The 26,829-nt window shown below is 40.6% G+C and overlaps 1 protein-coding gene across 2 annotated transcripts in view; it reads right to left on the bottom strand.

Annotated features, from left to right (window-relative positions):
- The window catches only part of IL20RA (interleukin 20 receptor subunit alpha), a 46,289-nt gene that overhangs the window by 2,373 nt on the left and 17,087 nt on the right, over positions 1–26,829 (bottom strand). The window contains exons 2-6 of one of the 2 annotated variants that reach the window (XM_082634214.1): positions 12,533–12,668; positions 7,061–7,242; positions 5,680–5,855; positions 4,960–5,104; positions 1,424–1,563 (exon numbers count right to left, since the gene is read on the bottom strand). In XM_082634214.1, coding sequence (XP_082490340.1) covers positions 1,424–1,563; positions 4,960–5,104; positions 5,680–5,855; positions 7,061–7,242; positions 12,533–12,668 — 779 coding nt within the window. The remainder of the gene's footprint in view (positions 1–1,423; positions 1,564–4,959; positions 5,105–5,679; positions 5,856–7,060; positions 7,243–12,532; positions 12,669–26,829) is intronic. The other variant, XM_082634215.1, reaches the window with a different exon arrangement.

The following is a 26,829-nucleotide window of genomic DNA, read 5'->3' as shown; positions in this document are numbered from 1 at the left end:
ATCATGCTATAATAGGGCCCAAAACGGAAATTCATCTGCCAATTTATAGCAGATAGAGAAACTCTAAATCATGTCAGGAAAACTTGTTTAAGATTAAAGTTTTGCTGGCAATACATGGAAGGTGCCTGTTTACATTGTCAATGATGAGTTATGTTACAATTCTCACTGTCCACCCTATGATGTGATTTCATTTAACTACAAAATAGGAACTTCAGCATCTTTCTTTTACAAAAATTTGGGTTTCAGAAAGTCACAGGCTGTCAGTTCTCCTGTGCTTTTTCCTCCTAGGAAAGGTCTCCCTACGTCATTAAAAAGCTAACTCTGAAACCTAAATGAAGGCAGAATAATAGAAACATTTAAAAACAGAACTAACAGGAATGCATGTATGTATCGTGTACATGGGAACACGTATTTTGATAAGTCCCAAAGAAATAGTTTTTGATTGTTAAAATATGCTCAGCCTTGGGAAACCTCCAGTACATGGTCCAGAAGCATAAGGTTTGTTCCTTCTTTTACTTTCTTGCTTCTCCTTGCTGTGAATGATTAAGTCCTGGCCACTTTCCCCCTAAACGTGTTTCCATTCTGTGTCTGTCTCCAGCCCTACATCCCCCTCTCCTCTTTTAGACTCTCATCTTCTCTCTCTTAGACAACTCCCACAGTCTCCTAGCTGGGTTTGTTTGTTTCTTTGTTTGTTTGTTCCTAGTCTTCCTCCCCCTAAAGTTGTCTTTAACGCTATCCAGTTGTATCTAAAACTCAATCTTGACCATAATGATCCCAACTCAAAACCCTACAGAGTTTTGCAAACACAATGAAGCCCAAGGTCCTTGGAAGAACTCCCCAATTCTCTCATTACCTGGCCTTACCCCCTCACCCTCCAGTCTCTTCTTTCATAGCTTCTCATCAGGAACCTTATGGTTTTGCAATATTATATGTTTTCCCAAACATCCTCCTACCTTTGCCCCTGCTGTTTCTTCCGCTTGAGGTAGGTGCCCTAACTCTTACTGAACTTTCATGACCAAGCCCAGGCATGAAACTCCTGATCCTCCAAGTAGGGTGCCAGTGTCCTTCCTGTACCCGCAAGAGTCCCTAGAACCCACTTTCATCTTAGTCTTCACATATCCTTTAAAACTTCTAGTCCCCAACTAGACTTAAGCCTCTGGAGGGGCATGGATCATGACAATTTATCTGTGTACCTCAAGACCTAGTCTGATCTGTTCCATAAATATAAAATCTTTGTCAAAGTTAAGGAATCTTTCTCTTTGGTTATGTTACTGAGTTAGTCTAGTACAGAAAGTGTTTTTAATTCATCAACTCTTTAACTTGAGACTCACTCTGCCCATAAAAGGAACAGTATCTGTTCTAGAACCTCCTTTTCTATCTTCCTGGGGGTGTTATAAAGCCTCCTACCACCCTAGGCACTCACCAGATTTGCTGGGTGTTTCTCTTTGCCGACATGGGTATATCTGTACATGGAGTAGCACATCACAGAAAAAATAAACACAGTAACAGATATGGGCAAAACATAGCAGAAGATGATTTTAACCTTCAATGTTGATGTTTGATCTGTAAAAAGAAAAGTGGGGTGGGGTAGACAGTTGTGATTTGGTGTGGTGGGAAAACGCTGGTAACGTCAAGAGGCTTTGGAGAGATCAGTTACTTTCAGGAATTCAGTTTTCTCATTTATAAATTGAGAAGCTTGAGCTAAATGTCAGAAGGGATCTCAGAATTCTTACTCTCTCTGACAATAGGTGGCATTAAGGAATCATCTGGACTTGTCTCCAACCTTTACAGCAAGGATGCCTTAACAACCTAAGTCAGCAGATATTCCAACATTTTATATCTGGCTATGAGATTCATGCTGGTTCTTCTATTTGCAGGAAAGTGTGCCTGATACTCAAGCAACTCACAGCGCTTCAAACCAAACAACAAAACCTTCTTGTGAAGATCCCATTAAGCTGCCCCACATTTCCATGCCCCTCATTCGACTCAATCTTTTCCACATATTCAGGACCTTGCCACGAATGTATGGCGTCATCTTCTGTGTGACAAACAGAACCATCCTTACACAGTTGGCCAGGCTTTCTGGTAGGCCTGGAGCTTGGGGATGTGTGGAGAGGCAGCTGAGCTGCTGTGTGCTGAGAATGGCAGTAACTCCCTCCCTGGTCCTGCTGTGCCATAGGTTCATGATAAGTTTAAAGTCCATAGAGGAATGAAAATATCTGGTGAGTAGTTTTAAGAAAAGTAGCCCTGGATCACCATGGATCAGACTATATGCTTGATAGATAGGACTCTTTGTGACTAATTTATATTTGTTAAGCTCCTGTGGAGTACTTGTAAATTGTGAAGGTTAAATTTATGTGTCAATCTGGCTAGACCACAGTACCCAGTTATTTGGTCCAACATTATTCTAGATGTTTCTGTGAAAGCATTTTTTAGATGAGATTAGCATTTACATTAGTAGACATGAGTAAAGTAGATTACCCTCTATAATGAGGGTGAGCCTCATCCAATCAGTTGAAGGCTTTGATAGAAAAAAGACTGATCACGTCTCAGAAGAGCGAATTCTGCCAGCTGATCACCTTCAGATAAGAACTGCAACATAAATTCTTCCTTAGGTCTCCAGCCTTGCAGATTTCTAACTTACCAACCTCCAAAATCATGTGAGCCAGGTCCTTAAAATAAGTCTCTATCTCCATCTTGATGTGTGTGTGTGTATACATTTATATATAAAGATTATGTATATTGTGTTCTATGGAGAACCCTGACTACTACAGCAGTGGAAAAAGGAGCAGCTTTAGCACAAATGACAAAAGTTCTAGGGCATTCCTTACATACTAATACAATCAGCAGGAGTGTCGTGGGAGTATTCTAATCCATGCAGACGTTGGTACTCTTGATGCCTAGTCCTGGGAGAGAGCAGCTAAGTTACTGTCTGGTTAACTGTCTAGTTAAAGAGTGGAAACAGAAGCATCATGGACTTCTGGTCAACAACAGTCAGTGGGAAAAGCCCAGGTATGGGGATCCAACTGCAGGCACTTCCATCCTGAAGAGCACATCTGTCAACAGGTTCCACATAGAAAGATGCCAATAATGCAGATGTTGCAGATGGCTGAGCATCACCTGCCCCTACTTCAGGCTACAACTCAGTCCAGTCCTTTTTTTAAAAAATTTTTATTGGAGTGTAGTTGATTTACAATGTTGCGTTAGTTTCAGGTGTACACCAAAGTGATCAGTTATACTTATACATATATCCACTCTATTTTTAAGATACTTTTCACATATAGGTCATTATAGAGTATTGAGTAGAGTTCCCTGTGCTATACAGTAGGTCCTTATTAGTTATCTCTTTTACATATAGTGGTGTGTATATGTCAATCTCAATCAATCCAGTCCTCTTAATACAATCCCTGGCCTCTGGATCAAACTCACCCTGATAAACAGAGCCATGACAACAACGACTGAAGGCACTTAGTATACACCAGCACATGTTTGCAACAACCAACTAATAAACTGCATCTGTATTTTAGGAATTGGGGGATTGTGGAGAGCAGAAATATTTCAAAGAATAGTCCCCAAAGAGGTAATAGTGAGTTTTTGAAAAAGTAGACCCTCATAATAGTGTCTTGGAAACGTATCTGGGGTGCTCTAACAGCTGGGATATCAAGAAAGGTCAGAACATGAAATGGTACCTTGTTATTACCTTTCCAGGACTAGTGAGAAGGTCGGCTCCATCTGCTTACTGGGAAGTATTTCATTTAATCTGTACTTTAGTTGCTTTAGCTCTGCCAATGGCTTAAATGATTTCCACTGGGAATTCATTCCTACCATTTGCCCACTGATCAAGCTGTTAGTAAACAGAGCACTTTTCCAAATGCAAAAATGATTTCCTCAGTCTGCTTTGCTTTGCCTTTTGCTTGCTTTGCATTTTAATTTTATTGATATTTGACATATGGTAGAGAACCCTTCATTTTAAAGGGAAAGGTATGATAATGATGGAGATTCAAAAATAAAGCTTTTCACTTCTGATATGTATTCACAAAATTCCCTTTTTAATCCTTAGGACAGTTTCACCTCGAAATGTGGGAGGCTTGAGGGGAGAGGAAAACAGGGGTTCTGTCACCATTCCTGTCCCATAGGTGGTGACGGAACCAAGTCTTGGGGAAAATGATGTGACATTTGGAAGGCCAGCACATTTGGAAGAGAGAAACAGAAGAATGGATGAAGAGTCATTCAATGAAGGTAAACTTTAGGATTTATTTTCAAGTTTTAGGTTTTGAGTTCAGGGTCTTACCACCCTCAGGGAAGAACAATTAAACAAACGCCAAGCTCCTAACCCTAGTCTCCTAACAGGAACGAGAATCTTCAACCACACTTCCTTGGCAGCCAAGTTCAGAAAACACGAGGAGACAAATAAAAGGAAAGAGAGAGAAGCAACTATAAGAGTGAGGGAGTAATAACTGATTTGCTGATCCCAGGCCCATGCACAGCCTTGCACAGTGAGTGTTACCTGAACACAACCTGCAGCGCCTATAATTTGTATTCCCGAGGGGGAGCAAAAGACTCTGTCATAAAGTGTTTTTAGGATACTGCTTTGTTCCCAGGAATAAACTCATCTGATGTTCTTAAAGACCACAGAACTTCTACTGATCAGAGTGATTATAGTTTTAAAGAAGAAAAACCGTGTGTGTAAAAATTCCTATAATTCTTATTTCCCAAGGTAGAGTCTTGTTGGACTGGTGCTAAGAGTTCCCTAGGAGGTGAAAACACTCTCTACTGTGAATCAGGTTCAATGGTAGAGTCCCAGGCTGCTCAATGCCTTTCTGGTGATGGTTGTTTCTGCCTTCACTTCAGCCTGTTTCTGGTAGACACGGATTTTCAAAACCTTGTCTACACCACCATCCTTCCTTCTAGTTTTAGCAGATATCCTTCCTCAGACCAGCTGAGGTTCTCAAAGCTTACCTTTCAAAGTACTGACACACTGCTTCTCAGAAGGCTGAGCAAGGCGAGGAGGGCCTGGGACGAAGGACTCCACGAGGACGCAGTACAGAGTGTCCGGCTCCAGCCAGCTGAATACCAGCGTTCGGTTTGTCACACACTGGGACCACTAGGATAGGGAATTGCGAAGAGCAGTCAGAGCCAGAGATTTCCAGCACCACCCCAGACCAGTAACTTTAGAAGGAAACAGAAGACTGAGGTACCATTAAGTCCTTTACTATTACTAAGAGCTTTTTTTTTTTAGCAACAGCTTTAAAATATCCTTTTCCTTCAGCTTGGCAGTCCCAGTTAGGGACTGGACAAATTGTGGGAACAATTCTAAATAATGACATAAGGAGAGATTTCTTCTTCCACTTTGTCCTGTGTTCTTGCTGATATTTTTTTCTTTCTTGGAGAGTGATTGACAGATGTTAAGCAAGTAAAAACTCTCCATCAAAGTGAGGTGGACAACGGCTCTACATACCAACAGCAATGTCATAGCAGAGACTTTCTGTAAAGGAAATCTGAAGGCAGTTTTTAAAATTTCTACACATCAGCTTCAACTGTATCTTGTATGGCAACACTTTTGAATATCACACCTTCCCAGATTCACATGCCGAGAATTTAAGCATCAGGGCTGTGTGTTCCAGCATTAGCTGCAAAAAGTGACACAAATTATAGGTCCCCATTCCATTTCAGGCTTACCGTTCTATTTGATTTAGTATTATGTATGGACACATTATACTTCAGATTAGAGTATATTTGTTCCAGGGAAATAGAGCTTTCTTCTGGGTTTTTCTTCCACTTCTTTGGAGCCGTCAGAACAATAGATATGGATTTCTCATCAGTAGTCAAAGCAACCTCTGGTGGGCTAATTTGTGCTTAAAGGGGAGGGGAGAGGCAATTATCATGTTCAGATGTAGAAATCACCTTGGATGAAACAATATAATCCTACTGGGATCAAAGCTCTAAAGCCCACCTTCTTATCTGAGATGCCTCAGAATGCTCTAGGTGGGCCCAAGTAATACCGAATCTTGAAACAATCATGTCACACACTGATAGAATGTTAAAACAGCAAATTTACTTAGTCACATGTAGTTCCTAGTCACATGGATGAACAGTACTAGATGATGGTTAATATAATTAAAAGTGTTTGCAACACTCCTGGGACCTGAAACGTTGGTGATAAATAACATTAAGAGGATTTGATGTGTTTGTAAAAATCAGAAATGGAGAACTGAAGCGCTGCTAAAGACCTTTGGGGAAGTAACCTTTGGAGAATGATCTAGAACAGAGATTAGCAAACTTTTACCATAAAGGTACTGACAGTAAGTATTTTAGGCTTTGCAGGCCATGTGATCTCTGTTGCAACTATTATTTACATAAATGTAAAAACCATTCTTAGCTCGTCCTGTAGAAAAACAGAAAGGGGAGGGGGTGCTGCACTTAGTCCGAGGCCATAGTTTGCTGACTTCTGATCCAGAAGGGCAGCAAGGGAAAGGCTCCAGCTCCAGAACTTAGGGAGTGCTTGTAAATTTCATCATGGCAGCTCTGAGTGGGTCCTCTATGGCTGAATCAGTCACAGATCAGGGATGGAAAATTTTAAAAGGAAATACCAGGAAGATGTTGCCTTAATTCTGAGTTACATCTAGAAATTATGTCATAACTCTACCAAGTTTGTAACAAGAAGAGACTTAGTTTGGTGATCAGAACAATCTTTAATCAATCTGCGGGCATATGTCAAATGGTTTATAAACCCACAAAATTAAAATAAATCTGTCAGTTGTTCCTCAAATTATATAACCTCAACTAAACATAAGACAAAATCAAAATTTGATAATATTGACATCTAGTGTCAATTCTGGGTCCGGGAGCAATCTTAGAGACACTTGGCCAAAACTTTCATTCTAAAGATGAGACTCTGAGATGCAGCAAGGTGAAGTACCTTGGGCTGGTCACTTCACCCGATCAACAGAGTGCAGAGCGCTGGCCTCGACAAGGCTGTCTATGAGGCAGAGACTGTTACATTAGGGGGTCAGATGAACTTGATAATGATACATGTTTAACAGACAACTGTGTTACTTACTTTCTAAAAAAGGATAGAATCGTCCAGTTTCTGCCCATTTAGAACAATTCGTTCCCCAAACGGCCTTAGCTTTGGCATAATATTGACGTTCGTAGTCAGAAGTTTCAGCAGAGAGATCACAGTAGGTCCTACTGATATTTCTGCATTCGGATTTATTCAGCCATTTCTTTTGCCCATATCTGCTGAGAAGGAAACTATGAATTAACAATGAGGTGCTCTCTATGCTTTACAGTAGGAAAAAAAAAAGACAGTCATTATATAAAACTGAATGGAACTTAAGACCTTCTCTTCAGAACAACAAAAGTGCTTGTCATTGAGCTAAAAAAGAATCTACTTTTGCTGCTGGCAATTCTTTTCATTAGCTGTCAGGAACATGAGTCAGAGTTTCTGTAATCACCTTTCTTTTTTGTGAATTATAATGTGGATAGTACATTTTGAAAGCATGTATTTTATTATTAGGCTTGACCTACAGTAAAAACTTTACAGATTGTGTGATCAATTCTTCTATGTAAATTTTTAGCCCACATGCATACCAAGGTCAGTTTGATGGGTCTTTCTTTTTTTTTTTTGGATGGATTGTTTTAAGAAAAATTCATCAGTTTTTCCTTGGAAATTCTTCTTGACATTCTCATAAAATTTAAAAATATACTTGCCCTCAAGGGTTCTGGGGAAAATTCACTAGGTTGGAGTGCATTCCAAAATTAGCATTTTCAGTGATCATAGTGATGATGATATTAACTAGGCTGTTCACATCTGTTTTTCCTCTCCTTTATTAAAAACATAACACCCGCAGAAAATAGGAGGTGGGAAATATTTTAGCATTTCTCAGGTGGAAGAGACTGAGGTATTGAGCGTTTAAGTGACATGGGAAGAGCCAAGTGAAAGAGACAGGGTTGCATGAGAGGCTACTGAAAGGATTAAAGCAGGCGCGTTGGGCTTTTACACAACTAACTCTGGTGGTAGCGTAGAGAATGTACTGGGTCAAGGGTGGCAGACTGGGGAGCAGTTGAGAGGATGCTAGAGTGGTCCAGGTGGAAGAGGTAGGTGGCTTGCACAAGGATGGTGGCAGTGGAATGAATGACAGGACAAAAGGAAAAAATATTAGGAGACAAACTTGGTGATTGAGTGCATGAAAGAGATGAGGGAAAAGAAGGTGTTAAGGATGATGTCTCTTTCTGTCCGGGCTAGTTGGGTGGAATGGTGGTAACATTTACCAAGATCAGGAATGCGGAAGAGTGGGTTTGGGAAATGGGGAGAGGAGGGGGGAGGGAAAGATAATGAGTTCAGTTTTTGACATGATGAGCTTAAGATACGTAAAAGGTATCCGAATGCAGCTGCCCAGAAGGTGCTGGAGCTCAGGAGAAAGGGGTGAGTGGGAGGTAGGGATTTTGAAATCTATGGCATAAAGCTGCTCATGGAAGGCACAGGCATGAATGAAATTACCCATGGAGACAAAGCAAAGCCTAGGATAAAATTTCAGGAGTGGCAAGATTTAAAGGTGAGATACAGGGACTTCCCTGGTGGCGCAGTGGTTAAGAATCCACCTGCCAATGCAGGGGACATGGGTTCGATCCCTGGTCCGGGAAGATTCCACATGCCGCGGAGCAATTAAGCCCATGCATCACAACCACTGAGCCTGTGCTCTAGAGCCCGCGAGCCACAACTACTGTGTTCATGTACCACAACTACTGAAGCCCACATGCCTAGAGCCTGTGCTCCACAACAAGAGAAGCCACCGCAATGAGAAGCCCGTGCACCGCAATGAACAGTAGCCCCCGCTCACCACAACTAGAGAAGAGCCTGCGTGCAGCAACGAAGACCCAATGCAGCCAAAAATAATAAATTTTATTAAAAAAAATAAAGGTGAGATACAAAGTACACTTAGAAATAGCAGCTAAAGAGGGAGAAGGAAAAACAGACATCACAAAAGTCAAGGGAAGACTGTGTGTTGAGAAGGAGGAAATGCCAACTTTATCAAGTGTTGCCAAAGCTTAAGGGTATCTTCTCTTTTCAAAATATGGCAGCAGAGTCCTGAAAGTAAATGTCTCCTGTTTCATAAGTACCATAGCTACCAGAAAACATTAGAAGTATAGTTAGATCTTGTTGACCAATTTCTTCATTCGAGTAATCACCATGCCGAGGGGCTTTCATACTTTTTATTGACTGTGAGCCATAGAAAGAAATACATTTCACAGTGTGACCCAGTTCACACATATATCCAACATACTAAAACAAAGGTTTTAGAAGATAATACCTAAACTTTACAACATGCCAGGCACTTAGTTATTTTCCATTCTAATCCACTCCACACCATTCTAATCCTTCCCGTTAAAAAGAAAGATGCTAGTTATGTCCCTCAAAATTGATTTCATGGCCCACCAACAGGTCTTGACTTGTGGTTTGAAAAATATTGCCATCACCTATTTCACCTTTTCTCCTCAAATTTCCTGACTTTGCCAAGGGCAAGGCAGCTTCTCATGACAGATGTCGATGAAGGAGAAACACTCTCTACTGAATTCTGGACAAAATGCTTTGTAAGTCTGACAAGCTGATAGACATGAATCATTCAATAAATACTACAGTAATGATGTTCATGCATGTCAAAAAGTCATGCGGGGCCCTCAGGGGTCTCTGATTTCTGGTAACGGCAGGAAATATTTATCAAGTGCCTATTATGCGTTTGGACTGGTGCTTAGGATTTGAAAGCTTTATCTCATTTAATTATCATAATAACCTTAGGAGGTAGGTACCGTTATTTTCATCCCATTTTACAGATGAGGAAATTGAGGCTCAATGATATTAAGGGAGCTGCTCAAGGTAGTCTGACTAGTAACAAGCATATCTGGGATTTGAACCATTTTTCCCTGATGCTAAAGCTTGTGCTTTTAATGCTACACTCTATTTTCAGTGTTAAATTCTTTGGGTAGATATAATTTAAACTTTTGTTAAAATTTCATTTTTTGCTTGGAAACAAACTTCACTCAAAAGTAAAAAAGTATAATATGTAACCTGCCCAAGGCTACCCATTTAGGTTCACAGTCTGGCTATGACCTCAGGACTGTTTGTCTTTGGAGCTGAGCCTGGAGCCCTGTCAGTGACACAAGCTGCCCTGTATTCCTGCCCACTGTCCACATTCACAGGCATGTAAGAACTCCACCATGGCAAGTTTCTTTTCAAATATTCTTTTTTGAAATTTATGTAATCTAAATTATCTACTCTCACAGAGCAGTGATTACTCTCTCTCTTTTTAAAAATCCTTTTCTGAATCACATAAACACATAAAGAACAGAACAAGCTCCTTGCTCCACCTAATGAAAAAGGAGACAAGGACACACTCATGAGCAGTTTCTCCTGGCAGAGTGATGCCTCTTCCCTAAAATACTGGTTCCTGAGAAATTCTTTGGCAATGAGAATGAAGTTCTAGATAAATGAGGTCATTGTGAGTAGCAGCCAAAGTCTTTCACTGCCTTTAATTGTCAGAATTTTCTTTTCTTTTCTTTTGTTTTTAAACATATTTATTGGAGTATAATTGCTTTATAATGGTGTGTTAGTTTCTGCAGTATAAAAAAGTCAATCAGCTATACATACACATATATCCCCATATCGCCTCAGAATTTTCTTTTCAAAGACAAAAATGATGTTATTCTTTTTTGTAAATATGGTACAGTTTTTAAACTCACGCAATCAGAAAAGTATAACTGAGAGAGAAATAATTATGCTGAAGGCCATTACCCTGAAACATTTGGTACACCTGATTCTGCACATCTCATTATGCTTATATGTACCCAGAGGAATGATTCAATAGCTGAATACATAGACAAAAGCTAGGTTATGCCATACTTATGATTTTAATAAAAGTAGTAAATTTAACTTGATTCAAACTTTAAAGAAAAAGAAATTAAAATGAAATGAACCACTGCAGTTCAAATGTTTCATCACCACACGAGATAGTAGTTTGTAAAAAGATCTTTTAAATTAAGAAAATTGTGTATGAAAGATGCTGAGAGTTTAGTTATTAAAATGATGACATATTTTCATTTTGGATCACATATAATGGCTTCATGCTACGGAAGTCAGTACATATACAGTTTTTCCCCACCTTCTGATTTGTTATATTATTGATAAGATTCAAACATTTACAAGAAAGTTCTGTAACCATATTTCCCATCACTAGTCTTAGTTCTACATTTAGATAGTTTCAATGCCTGCTCCCTTTTTGCCAAAATCTTGTCATTACTAAGTTCATTTAGGCTCATCTTTATCCCTCTGTCAGTTGGATATCATCTTTAGTTAGTGTTCCCTCCCCCCCACAGCCTTCAAGAAGGTCTCAGGAGAGTGATAGCCCAAGTTCAACCTGCTTGAAAATACAGAAAATACATTTGCTGAACTTGGTAAGAGTCTTAGGTCACACTTATTTTTCCCTCAGAAGATATATCACTGTCATGAACTGAGTGTTGCCAGATAGAAATCATTGCTTTTGCTGTGATGGTCATAAATCATTTCATTTTCTTCAAAGTTAAATAACTTTACCAGGATATGTCTTCCTATTATTTTTATTAAATTTTCCTAGACAGAGCATGCATTTACGATATGCAGTTCCAGATAGTCATTATTACCTGTTCAATTATTACTACCTGTTAGCTATAATAGGTTTTTCATCTCTATATAACATTTTTATTTTCCATCTTCTTCCTAAGTTCTGCCACCGTGCTTTTTAAAAAAGTTCTTCTTCTTGTCTTAGAATCTCTTCTTTGACTGTTATCTCTTCTTTGAGGTTTACCATTAGAGACCATGTTGTTTATGGATTCAAACTATGAACCATTATTTGTCTGAATTTTTCTTTAATTTCCATGAGAAAGCTTTTAGGAATGTTTGACTTGTGTTTTTTTTGTCTTTCTCCCTTTCAGTAATTAGGGATAGGTGTGCTGGATTCTTTGGGACAATTACTCTTTGAATGGAGCCAGCTCTTTATTAAATATTAGGTGAGTGGGTATAGGAGTGAGGATCTATCACACCCACTTACCATTTTGCATTCCTTCTTGATTGCAATGAGTGTTGAGCGAGAGGTGAAAAGTGAAAATGTCCATTCACTATTATCTTTAATAAAAACTGTGAGTTGTACAGAATTCTGCACTCAGTTTCACTTAAAAATGTCCTATAATTCTAATAAGTATAGATGTTTCAGAGGTGATGGATTTCCTTGTTTGCTCAGCCACAGGTTAACATTTTGACAGACTTCTTTTCTCCATTTAAATAACTTCTTCTTGCCTAAGTACTCAATACTCTGTTTCCATGAAGAAACTGTTGTCTAATTTAATCTAACAAAACACAATGAGATAATTTAACATGAAATATGTAAAACCTTTCTTTTTCCTCACTCATTTCATACAATAGATGGTTTATATTTGCACAATTAATAGGAGTCTGAGTCTTGTGCTTATAAATTAGCCAAAACAAAAAGAACCAACTTACATGAAATACTGCACAGAATAAGTAACTTCCACTCCTTGTAGGCCCTGTGGTGGGTTCCACTGTAGGATATTCTTCATGTTTATAGATAAGAAGGTGATATTTGTAGGTTTAGGCAGACCACCAGAGACACAGGGAACTGAAAAAGGAGTAGAGAGGAATTGAGGTCTTAATAGAGAGAAAGGAAGACCTAACATGTGGTAGTTGGTCTCCAGATATGGCCCCCAATGAGCCACACCTTCCAGTACTCATGCTCTGTGTATTTCCTTCCAAACTGAACATGGTCTTACCTCATGGCCCTCTTTAACCAACAAAATTGATACTGGGACTGAGCCTTGACAAGGCCTACGAGCTTCCACTTTTGTCCTTTTGAAAGCCCTGAGCTGCCATGTAAAAAGTGGGCTACTATGCTGGAGAAACCATGTCAAGAGACCATGTGAGGAGGGAGAGGTTTGGCTGTCCCAGTGTCCCAGCTGAGCCCAGTCTTCCAACCAAGGGGCCAGAATGAAGCCACTGTGGACATTCCAGCCCCATGCGCCATAGACTGAAGCTTCATGAGAGGCTCTGAAAGAGACCAGCTGAAGAACCATCCAGAGCCCTAGATAAATCCTCAGAATTATGAGAAATTATAAAATGATTCTTTTAATCCACTAAATGTTGGGGTAGTTTGTTATGCACCAGAAGATAACTGAAACAATCCCTTTATTAGATATAGAAATAAAATTTAGGATAGATGTCACTGAAAGGCCAGAGATTGGAGACTGGAGCTGGGGTTAGCTTTCCTAAAGTATATAATAAAGAAATAATTATAATAAGAACTAATGAAAGAAGACAATTTATTTAATTAAACACTGATATGTGGGCTTCCCTGGTGGCGCAGTGGTTGGGAGTCCGCTTGCCGATGCAGGGGACACAGGTTTGTGCCCCGGTCCGGGAAGATCCCACATGCCGCAGAGCGGCTGGGCCTGTGAGCCATGGCCGCTGAGCCTGCGCGTCCGGAGCCTGTGCTCCGCAACGGGAGAGGCCACAACAGTGAGAGGCCCGCGTACCGCAAAAACAAACAAAAAACAAACAAAAAAAACACTGATATGTTCACCTAACTGTGTTCTAAGAAGGAGTGTATCCTAGAGAATTAATTTATAGAAATCCTCTGTAAAGGAATGATAAAAAATGGAGAAACTACCAAAAAATTAGAAAAGGAAAAAAGAAAAGTGAAGAATAGTTTCTTATAAAAGAAAACAAAAACGATCCTTTAAATACAATAAATGAAAAAATTCAGTGGTAATATGAAAGAATCAAAATATTAATTTAAACTACTGGAGAGATCCCAAAGTCCTGAGTAATAAACAATCAGATATTATGAAGAATTTATCATAAATATGCATATTCTAGTCAATGAATTTGGAAAATATCAAATTTTGATATTTCAAATCAAACAGGAAATAAAATTTAGCTAAGTCACTGAAGGCTGGTCCAATTTTGGCTAACGTTCAATAATTCTTGTATAAATCAACTGAGACTAATGTCAGAGAAAGGAATTAGCTTTATGATTGTGGTAATCCTTGGCTAAGATTAGCTCTATACAATGTATTGTAATCCCACAAGCCAAATGAAAAGAAAGAAAAAATTCTTTCCTTTAGAATTAAACTTTATAATGTAACATGACCCTGATTCTAAGCCAGAATAAGCTCTTTAACATGCGGCAGGGTGACCAAACTATAAGTGGTTGAGTTTGTGTTCGTGCATGTGTGCAAGCATGTGCTATATTTGTAATGACTCCTACTTTTAACCTTGCTCATTTTTTTAATACCTCAGTTTTATTTTATTTAATTAATTAATTTATTTATTTATTGGCTGCATTGGGTCTTTGTTGCTGCGCATGGGCTTTTCTCTCTAGTTGTGGCGAGCGGGGACTACTCTTCGTTGTGGCTTCTCATTGCGGTGGCTTCTCTTGTTGAGGAGCACGGGCTCTAGGCACACGGGCTTCAGTAGTGGTGGGACGCGGGCTCAGTAGTTCTGGCTTGCGGGCTCTAGAGCGCAGGCTCAGTAGTTGGGGCGCATGGGCTTAGCTGCTCTGCGGCATGTGGGATCTTCCCGGACCAGGGATCAAACCCATGTCCCCTGCATTGGCAGGCGGATTCTTAACCACTGCGCCACCAGGGAAGTCCTCAGTTTTATTTTAGAGAGGGAAGTTAAACACTCAAAGAGAAGCTCTGTCAACTGGTCACTGTGTGTGTACGTGTGTAGGAGCAGTAGAAAGGATCTCTAAAGGATGCCACCTGCCCAGTGTCTGTCTTTGATTTCTATTCTTCTAACTCTTTGGAACCACTGCATATCAACTGGTATTGGCTTTTTCTGGAGCTTATATATAATGAATAATTATTAAAGATTTAATACTGCTCTGTGCTATCACTAGGTTCTAACTTTTAATCATATTTTTAAGACAAAACAGAGAACCTGGAGAAGCAGCACCATGAAGTATAGTATTCCCCAATCCTTCAAAAGTGGGGAACACTGTCAACGTAAACAATTCCGAGGGCCCCCCGGAGGAAGATGGCGGAAGAGTAAGACGCGGAGATCACCTTCCTCCCCACAGATACATCAGCAATTCATCTACACGTGGAACAACTCCTACAGAACACCTACTGAACGCTGACAGAAGACCTCAGACGCCCCAAAAGGCAAGAAACTCCCCACATACCTGGGTAGGACAAAAGAAAAAAGAATAAACAGAGACAAAAGGATAGGGACGGGACCTGCACCAGTGGGAGGGAGCCGTGAAGGAGGAAAGGTTTCCACACACTAGAAGCCCCTTTGCGGGCGGAGACTGCAGGTGGAGGAGGGGGAAAGCTTCGGAGTAGCAGAGGAGAGCACAGCAACAGGGGTGTGGAGGGCAAAGCGGAGAGATTCCGGCACAGAGGATCGGTGCCCTCAGGCACACACCAGCCCGAGAGGCTTATCTGCTCAGCCGCCGGGGCGGGCGGGGCTGGGAGCTGAGGCTCGGGTATCGGGTTTCAGTCGGAGCTCAGGGAGAGGACTGGGGCTGGCGGCAGGAAGAGAGCCTGAAGGGGTTAGTGCACCACGGCTGGCCGGGAGGGAGTCCGGGAAAAAGTCTGGAGCTGCCAAAGAGGCAAGAGACTTTTTCTTCCCTTTTGTTTCCTGGTGCGCGAGGAGAGGGGATTAAGAGCGCTGCTTAAAGAAGCTCCAGAGACGGGCGCGGGACGCTGGGGCTGCTGCTGCCGCCGCCACAAGGCCTGTGTGCGAGCGCAGGTCACTGTCCACCCCGCCTTCCGGGGAGCCTGTGCACCCCGCCACTGCCGGGGTCCCGGGACCCAGGGACGGCTTTCCCGGGAAAGCGCACGGAGCACCTCGGGCTGCTGCAACGTCACGCCGGCCTCTGCCGCCGCAGGCCCGCCCCACACTGCGCGCCCCTCCCTCCCCTCTGCCTGAGTGAGCCACAGCCCCCGAATCAGCGGCTCCTTTAAACCCGTCCTGTCTGAGCGAAGAACGGACGCCCTCCGGCGACCTACACGCAGAGGCGGGGCCCGGTCCAAGGCTGAGACCCGGGAGCTGTGAGAGTAGAGAAGAGACAGGGAAATCTCTCTGTGCAGCCTCGGAGGCAGCGGATTAAAGCTCCATGGTCCACTTGATGTGCCCTGCGTCTGTGGAGTGCATGAATGGACAGCGAATCATCCCAAATTGAGGAGGTGGACTTTGAGGACAAGATTTAAGACTTTTCCCCCTTTTCCTCTTTTTACAACGAATTATCCCAAATTGAGGAGGTGGACTTTGAGAGCAAGATTTTCGATTTTTCCCCCTGCTCTCTTTTTGTATGTGTATGTGTATGCTTCTGTGTGAGATTTTCTCTGTATAGCTTTGCTTCCACCATATGTCCCAGGGTTCTATCTGTCCGTTTTTTTTCAATAATTACTTTTTAATTTTAATAACGCTACTATATTTTATACTTTATTCTATTTTACTTTACCTGCTCTTTCTTTATTTCCTACCTTCCCTTCCTTCCTCCCTCCCTCCCTCCACCCCTCCTTTCCTTCTTTCTCTTTCTTTCCTTCCTCCCTCCCTCCCTTCCTTCTTCCTTTCACTCTTTCTTTTTCTTTCCTTCCTCCCTCCCTCCCTCCCTCCTGTCTGTCTTTCCTTCCTCCCTCCCTCCCACCCTTCTTCCTTTCACTCTTTCTTTTATTTTCCTTCCTCCCTCCTTCCCTCCTTTCTTTCTTTCTTTCTGTCCTTCCTCCCTCCCTCCCTCCTTTCTTTCTTTCCGTCCTCCCTCCCTCCCTCCCTCCCTCCCTCCTTTCTTTCTTTCTTCCTTCCTTCCTTCCTTTCTTTCCTTCTTCCTTTCTTTCTCTCTCTCTTTCTTTCTTCTACTAATTCTTTCTTTCTACTTTTTCTCCCTTTTATTCTGAGCCAGGTAGATGAAAGGCTCTTGGTGCTGCAGCCAGGAGTCAGTGCTGTGCCTCTGAAGTGGGAGAGCCAACTTCAGGACACGGGTCCACAAGAGACCTCCCAGCTCCACATAATATCAAGCGGCGAAAATCTCCCAGAGATCTCCATCTCAACACCATCACCCAGCTTCAGTCAACGACCAGCAAGCTACAGTGCTGGTCACCCTATGCCAAGCAACTAGCAAGGCAGGAACACAACCCCACCCATTAGCAGAGAGGCTGCCTAAAAACATAATAAGGCCACAGGCACCCCAAAACACACCACCAGACGTGAACCTGTCCACCAGAAAGACAAGATCGAGCCTCAACCACCAGAACACAGGCACTAGTCCCCCCCACCAGGAAGCCTACACAACCTACTGAAACAACCTTAGCCACTGGGGACAGACACCAAAAGCAACGGGAACTACGAATCTGCAGCCTGCAAAAAGGAGACCCCAAACACAGTAACATAAGCAAAATGAGAAGACAGAAAAACACACAGCAGGTGAAGGAGCAAGATAAAAACCTACCAGACCTAACAAATGAAGAAGTAATAGGCAGTCTACCTGAAAAAGAATTCAGAATAATGATAGTAAAGATGATCCAAGATTCTATTCCCAAGATCCAAAATCTTGGAAATAGAATAGACAAAATGTAAGAAACAGTTAACAAGGACCTAGAAGAACTAAGGATGAATCAAGCATCCATTAAAAACACAATAAATGAAATGAAAAATACTCTAGATGGGATCAATAGCTGAATAACTGAGGCAGAAGAACGGATAAGTGAAGTGGAAGATAAAACAGTGGAAATAACTGATGCAGAGCAAAATAAAGAAAAAAGAATGAAAAGAACAGAGGACAGTCTCAGAGACCTCTGGGACAACATTAAACGCACCAACATTCGAATTATAGGGGTTCCAGAAGAAGAAGAGAAAAAGAAAGGGACTGAGAAAATGTTTGAAGAGATTATAGTTGAAAACTTCCCTAATATGGGAAAGGAAATAGTTAATCAAGTCCAGGAGGCACAGAGAGTCCCATGCAGAATAAATCCAAGGAGAAATACGCCAAGACACATATTAATCAAACTGTCAAAAATTAAACACAAAGAAATCATATTAAAAGCAGCAAGGGAAAAACAACAAATAACACACAAGGGAATCCCCATCAGGTTAACAGCTGATCTCTCAGCAGAAACTCTACAAGCCAGCAGGGAGTGGCAGGACATAATTAAAGTGATGAAGGAGAGAAACCTGCAACCAAGATTACTCTACCCAGCAAGGATCTCATTCAGATTTGATGGAGAAATTAAAACCTTTACAGACAAGCAAAAGCTGAGAGAGTTCAGCACCACCAAACCAGCTTTACAACAAATGCTAAAGGAACTTCTCTAGGCAAGGAACACAACAGAAGGAATATACCTACAATAACGAACCCAAAGCAATTAAGGAAATGGGAATAGGAACATACATATCAATAATTACCTTAAATGTAAATGGACTAAATGCTCCCACCAAAAGACACAGATTGGCTGAATGGATACAAAAACAAGACCCATATATATGCTGTCTACAAGAGACCCACTTCAGACCTAGAGACACATACAGATTGAAAGTAAGGGGATGGAAAAAGATATTCCATGCAAATGGAAATCAAAAGAAAGATGGAGTAGCAATTCTCATATCAGACAAAATAGACTTTAAAATAAAGACTATTAGAAGAGACAAAGAAGGACACTACATAATGATAAAGGGATCGATCCAAGAAGAAGATATAACAATTGTAAATATGTATGCACCAACATAGGAGCACCTCAATACATAAGGCAAATACTAACAGCCATAAAAGGGGAAATCGACAGTAATACAATCATAGTAGGGGACTTAACACCCCACTTTCACCAATCAACAGATCACCCAAAATGAAAATAAATAAGGAAACACAAGCTTTAAATGATACATTAAACAAGATGGACCTAATTGATATTTATAAGACATTCCATCCAAAAACAACAGAATACACATTTTTCTCAAGTGCTCATGGAACATTCTCCAGGATAGATCATATCTTGGGTCACAAATCAAGCCTTGGTAAATTTAAGAAAATTGAAATTGTATCAAGTATCTTTTCCGACCACAATGCTATGAGACTAGACATCAATTACAGGAAAAGATCTGTAAAAAATACAAACACATGGAGGCTAAACAATACACTACTCAATAACGAAGTGATCTCTGAAGAAATCAAAGAGGAAATTAAAAAATACCTAGAAACAAATGACAATGGAGACACGACGACCCAAAACCTATGGGACGCAGCAAAAGCAGTTCTAAGGGGGAAGTTTATAGCAATACAATCCCACCTTAAGAAACAGGAAACATCTCGAGTAAACAACCTGACCCTGCACCTAAAGCAATTAGAGAAAGAAGAACAAAAAACCCCCAAAGTTAGCAGAAGGAAGAAATCATAAAGATCAGATCAGAAATAAATGAAAAAGAAATGAAGGAAACGATAGAAAGATCAATAAAACTAAAAGCTGGTTCTTTGAGAAGATAAACAAAATTGACAAACCATTAGCCAGACTCATCAAGAAAAAAAGGGAGAAGACTCAAATCAATAGAATTAGAAATGAAAAAAGAGAAGTAACAACTGACACTGCAGAAATACAAAAGATCATGAGAGATTACTACAAGCAACTCTATGCCAATAAAATGGACAACCTGGAAGAAATGGACAAATTCTTAGAAATGCACAACCTGCCGAGATTGAATCAGGAAGAAATAGAAAATATGAATAGACCAATCACAAGCACTGAAATTGGAACTGTGATTAAAAATCTTCCAACAAACAAAAGCCCAGGACCAGATGGCTTCACAGGTGAATTCTATCAAACATTTAGAGAAGAGCTAACACCCATCCTTCTCAAACTCTTCCAAACAATTTCAGAGGAAGGAACACTCCCAAACTCATTCTACCAGGCCACCATCACCTTGATACCAAAACCAGGCAAGGATGTCACAAAGAAAGAAAACTACAGGCCAATATCACTGATGAACATAGATGCAAAAATCCTCAACAAAATACTAGCAAACAGAATCCAACAGCACATTAAAATGATCATGATCAAGTGGGGTTTATTCCAGGAATGCAAGGATTCTTCAATATACGCAAATCAATCAATGTGATACACCATATTAACAAATTGAAGGAGAAAAACCATATGATCATCTCAATAGATGCAGAGAAAGCTTTCGACAAAATTCAACACCCATTTATCATAAAAACCCTGCAGAAAGTAGGCATAGAGGGAACTTTCCTCAACATAATAAAGGCCATACATGACAAACCCACAGCCAACATTGTCCTCAATGGTGAAAAACTGAAACCATTTCCACTAAGATCAGGAACAAGACAAGGCTGCCCACTCTCACCACTCTTATTCAACCTAGTTTTGGAAGTTTTAGCCACAGCAATCAGAGAAGAAAAGGAAATAAAAGGAATCCAAATTGGAAAAGAAGAAGTAAAGCTGTCACTGTTTGCAGATGACATGATACTATACATAGAGAATCCTAAAGATGCTACCAGAAAACTACTAGAGCTGATCAATGAATTTGGTAAAGTAGCAGGATACAAAATTAATGCACAGAAATCTCTGGCATTCCTGTACACTAATGATGAAAAAGAAATCAAGAAAACACTCCCATTTACCATTGCAACAAAAAGAATAAAATATCTAGGAATAAACCTACCTAAGGAGACAAAAGACCTGTATGCAGAAAATTATAAGACACTGATGAAAGAAATTAAAGATGATACAAATAGATGGAGAGATATACCATGCTCCTGGATTGGAAGAATCAATATTGTGAAAATGACTCTACTACCCAAAGCAATCTACAGATTCAATGCAATCCCTATCAAACTACCAATGGCATTTTTCACAGAACTAGAACAAAAAATTTCAAAATTTGTTTGGAAAAACAAAAGACCCCGCATAGCCAAAGCAATCTTGAGAACGAAAAACGGAGCTGGAGGAATCAGGCTCCCTGACTTCAGACTATACTACAAAGCTACAGTAATCAAGACAGTGTGGTACTGGCACAAAAACAGAAATATAGATCAATGGAACAGGATAGAAAGCCCAGAGATAAACCCATGCACATATGGTCACCTTATCTTTGATAAAGGAGGCAGGAATGTACAGTGGAGAAAGGACAGCCTCTTCAATAAGTGGTGCTGGAAAAACTGGACAGGGACATGTAAAAGTATGAGATTAGATCATTCCCTAACACCATACACAAAAATAAGCTCAAAATATATTAAAGACCTAAATGTAAGGCCAGAAACTATCCAACTCTTAGAGGAAAACATAGGCATAACACTCTATGACATAAATCACAGCAAGATCCTTTTGGACCCATCTCCTAGAGAAATGGAAATAAAAACAAAGATAAACAAATGGGACCTAATGAAACTTCAAAGCTTTTGCACAGCAAAGGAAACCATAAACAAGACCAAAAGACAACCCTCAGAATGGGAGAAAATATCTGCAAATGAAGCAACTGACAAAGGACTAATCTCCAAAATTTATAGACAGCTCATGCAGCTCAATAGCAAAAAAACAAACAACCCAATCCAAAAATGGGCAGAAGACTTAAATAGGCATTTCTCCAAAGAAGATATACAGACTGCCAACAAACACATGAAAGAATGCTCAACATCATTAATCATTAGAGAAATGCAAATCAAAACTACAATGAGATATCATCTCACACCAGTCAGAATGGCCATCATCAAGAAATCTAGAAACAATAAATGCTGGAGAGGGTGTGGAGAAAAGGGAACACTCTTGCACTGCTGGTGGGAATGTGAATTGGTACAGCCACTATGGAGAACAGTATGGAGGTTCCTTAAAAAACTACAAATAGAACTACCATATGACCCAGCAATCCCACTACTAGGCATATACCCTGAGAAAACCATAATTCAAAAATAAACATGTACCAAAATGTTCATTGCAGCTCTATTCACAATAGCCCGGAGGTGGAAACAACCTAAGTGTCCATCATCGGATGAATGGATAAAGAAGATGTGGCACATATATACAATGGAATATTACTCAGCCATAAAAAGAAACGAAACTGAGCTATTTGTAATGAGGTGGATAGACCTAGAGTCTGTCATACAGAGTGAAGTAAGTCAGAAAGAGAAAGACAAATACCATATGCTAACACATGTATATGGAATTAAAAAAAATGTCATGAAGAACCTAGGGGTAAAACGGGAATAAAGACACAGACCTACTTGAGAATGGACTTGAGGATATGGGGAGGGGGAAGGGTAAGCTGTGACAAAGCAAAGGAGAGGCATGGACATATATACACTACCAAACGTAAGGTTGATAGATAGTGGGAAGCAGCCGCAGAGCACAGGGAGATTAGCTCTGTGCTTTGTGATCGCCTGGAGGGGTGGAATGGGGAGGGTGGGAGGGAGGGAGATGCATGAGGGAAGGGATGTGGGAACAGATGTATATGTATGACTGATTCACTTTGTTATAAAACAGAAACTAATAAAAAAAATTAAAAACTTAAAAAAAAACAATTCCGAGGATCTTTCCAGATCTAAAATGCTGTGGTTTTATATTTTTAGATGACACTAATATGTGAAGAGTGGTTAGCATCTTGTAAAGACTAAAATTAAAATAGACTGTGTATTATAATATCGTGGATGGAAGACATTACCAAAACATGGCTCCACAGAACTAACTGAGAAGGAACCAGAATAGTCTGATTTGTGGCAATTTGTGTTCGGAGAATTAAAAAAACACAAGTTATCTTAGATATTATAATCCAGGCATATTTTCTCAATGTTTATCTATACAAAGGTTTATCTTCTACAGCATTGGTGTCTGTGTGACTTTTTTTTTTTTTTTTTTTTTTTTTTTTGCGGTATGCGGGCCTCTCACCGTTGTGGCCTCTCCCATTGCGGAGCACAGGCTCCGGACGCACAGGCCCAGCGGCCATGGCTCACGGGCCCAGCTGCTCTGCGGCATGTGGGATCTTCCCGGACTGGGGCACGAACCCGCGTCCCCTGCATCGGCAGGCGAACTCTCAACCACTGCGCCACCAGGGAAGCCCATGTGTGACTTTTAATATAAGTAAACAACAGAATTCTCAAAATGCCTAAAACGTACCCCCCAATTTTTAAAGAAATAACTTGGAATAAAGTAAATGGACTGCTCATTTTAATTTTTTATTTTATTTTATTTATTATTTTTTTTGTGGTATGCGGGCCTCTCACTGTTGTAGCCTCTCCCGTTGTGGAGCACAGGATCCGGACACGCAGGCTCAGCGGCCATGGCTCACGGGCCCAGCCGCTCCGCAGCATGGGGGATCTTCCTGGGCCGGGGCACGAACCCATGTCCCCTGCATCGGCAGGCGGACTCTCAACCACTGCGCCACCAGGGAAGCCCCTCATTTTAATTTAATTGGGGGAGACACTGTTATGAGGAAACACAGCAATTTTGCTTTTCTGAAATAAAGTACTCTGGAATGTGCTGTCAATCATTAATGTTCACTGATTCAACAGAAATTTTTACTAGTGTTTTGTAATCATTTAAATGCTCCTCTAGAAAAGCTACATCAATTATCAAAATGTTACCAAACTCTGTATCATAGAGGATTAATTTATAGAAATCCTCTGTAGAGAAATGCTAAAAAAAATCATTTTAATAGTTTAAATAAAAGGAATAATAGGTTAAATAAAAGAATTAATAATCTGACAACAATATTACAACATTAAACAATTTTCTCATCATGCCATTCTATTTTTTGACAAGAAAACATATTTCATTATAAATGTTGTGAAATGGATATATACCTTCTCTGCAAGTTTACATTAGGGGTAAATTATACACATTGCCACAGTTTTGTTAGCCAGCCTACAAGACGGCCCTCAGTAATCCCCTCCTCCTGGCATTCACAGCCTGTATATTCCTCTCTCACACTGTATCTGGGTTGGTCTGTGTGACCAACAGAATATGACAGAAGTGATGGTACGTCATTTCCAAGATTAGGTTATAAGAGATACTGTGGCTGCCATCTTGATTTCTCTCTCTTGGATTATTTACTCTGGGAAAAGTCAGCTGCCATTTTGTGAACAATCCTCTGCAGAGGAACATGTGGCAAGTAACAGGCCTCCAACAACTGGTGAAGAACTGAATGAAGTCTCTTGCCAAGAGGCACATTAATGAGTTTAGAAGTGGATCCTCCAGCTCTAGTCAAGCCTTCAGATGGCTACAGCCCCAGCCTACCCCTTGACTATACTCTTGTGGGAGACCCTGAGCCAGAACCACCAGCTAAGCCATTACTGGACCCCTGACCCTCAGAAACCATGACATAATATTTGTTGTTTTAAGTTGCTAAGTTTTGAGGCAGTTTGTTACACAGGACTAGATAACTAATACAACAAAGAGTCTAAAACTGAGAGAAACTAAGAGAAATTAATCACTGAAAAAAAAGTGAATTAAATGGAAGAAGAAATGGAAGAAGAAAAAAATGGCACCTTCCATTCCCAATGATGTTATAAAAGACTCCTGCTTTCACAATCTTGAAAAATGTTCTTTTTAATAGTTCCATTGCATCTTTATAAAGAAATTTTAAAAACCCAATGAGAAGACTGTAAACTTATTAGCCTTTAATTCCAAGTGAGAATCACAGCAACAATTTTTTGAATTAAAAGAAAAAGATAAATGCTTAGTTAAGCTCACTGTAAATACATGGTAGTAAACACCTTTAACAGAAATACATTTTAAAATGGATGTTGCTGTCTTGTACACTGTTTCTGGGGAAAGAATATCCTAGCTTTTAATCCTTCAGATTCTTCATTTGGATTAACATTATCTTTCTGATTGCCTAGGCAGAAAATATATCAGTTTTGGATATCTATCCTCTTGTCAATAAATCAAAGTATTATCCCAGGGGCAGCCTTAACATGATAAAAGCCATCTGAAGACACAGTGAATGGTGTTCTGAAGACACAGGGAGAACACGATTTGAAGATGGAAGGTTGGAGTGATGCATCTATAAGCCAAGAAGCCTGGCTACCACCAGAAGGTGGACAAAGCAAAGAAGGAACCTCCTCCAGAAGCTTCAGAGGAAGCATGGCACTGCCAACACCTTGGTTTCATACTTCTACCTTCCAGAACTGTGAGAGAATACATTTCTGTTGTTTTAAGCCATCCAGTTTGTGGTACTTTGTTACAGCAGCTCCAGGAAGCTAATACAGTTGCCACTGTGTGGATACCTAATGGTGAATAAACACATATGTTCCTGCCCTTGTGGAGATCCCAGACTAATGGAAAGAGAGCACCATTCACAAGTCAAAAAACAAACAAAAACATACTCACAAATTTGGTGGCCCAGTTATGAAAGGGAATAAGGCTGCAGTAGTGGGTCACAGAACCTACTTAGATAGGGGCTTAGGAGTCAGCTGTGAAGGGGGAAGGCACTGTTCCAGGCAGAGACTCCTGAGATGGGAAAAAGCTCACCCAAAAAAACCGTGCCTTCGGAACAGTCAAAAGACCAGTGTGGCTGGAAAATGTGAGGAAGAGGAGAGGGGTCACGATGTAACTGAAGAAGTTCAAAGGGGCTAGACCCCTGCCCCCCTCTCCCCCGCCCCCTCCCCGCCCCGGTCTTTGTAAACCCTGGGAAGGAGGCTGGGTTATAATTGAAATTCAGCAGAAAAGTATTGAAGCCTTTTATGCAGTGGAAGCCATGGCCCTATTTGTATTTCAAATGGATTACTTCACTACTGAGGAAGAAAGACTGGATGGGGGCAAGAAAAGAAATGGAGAGACCTGTAAGACTGCAGTTGCATCAGCCCCAGTGAGGAAGGCTGAGCTTGCACCGAGAGGCTGGCTGTTGGATATGGAGGGTGAGGTGGGCGCAGCTGGGAGCACTCTTTTCAAAATAGAAACAGTACCCCCTGATGAAGCAGAGATATGAGAGTCACATCAGTAAGAGAGTTGCTGTGCTGTGAAAGCTAAATCAACAGATGAGGATTTATCAAGAAATATTTGCCCTTTTGATGATGCAAAAGAGGGATAAAAATAGAATTAGCACTTTGTTTTTGAGGAGGAGAAACAGTATTTAAAAAAGAACAACTGATAACTAATATTTCCTTGTGGTGTTTTCATCTTCACAAAGTTGTAGGCACTGTTTGTCTCCAGTTTGGAAAACACTCCTGAATAAATGTTCCAGTTGAGATAAGTCATTTTCCTAACCTGCCAGTATCGATAAGATCATTTAATCAACACCAAAGAGAAAATATGTCACACCCACATTGATATCATGTGCCAATTCGTGGGTAACAAAAGCATTTTTGTTTGCATAGATTGATGGCCTGGAAGTACAGCTCTGATCCTCTCAAAGTCCATCCATTTCATATCCCAAATCACGAAGCTGTTGGATTAGCACACATAATTTTATTTCTGGGAGTGCTATACCATTACAACTTCGGTTTGGTACACAAAGTTCTCCATGGTCTGGTCTGGCCTCGCCTTTTGTAATTCTGCCAAATGCACTATGTTCATTAGTCACACCAAATCACCCACAAAACCCTAACTAGCTCTGCGGTTTTTGTGCCTTTACAATTTTGGTACCTTCCTCTTATAGTATCTTTGGGAACTAAAAGCCGCCTTATTTTTCCATGTGTGCCTCCATTTAGAGTACTGGCTTGTACTATTTTAATGACATGATTATGTTGTGATGCTGTGGAGGGTATGCATGGTCTCCCCTAAAGGGAGTGGGCATTCCTGACGACAGTCACTGGGTAGGAGGCTGGTCTTTGAGGAGAAAATGAA

Source organism: Mesoplodon mirus (genome assembly GCF_964341445.2).
Source record: "Mesoplodon mirus genome assembly, chromosome: 10".
Classification (NCBI taxonomy): Eukaryota; Metazoa; Chordata; class Mammalia; order Artiodactyla; family Ziphiidae; genus Mesoplodon; species Mesoplodon mirus.
This window is presented reverse-complemented; position numbering and strand designations above follow the sequence as displayed.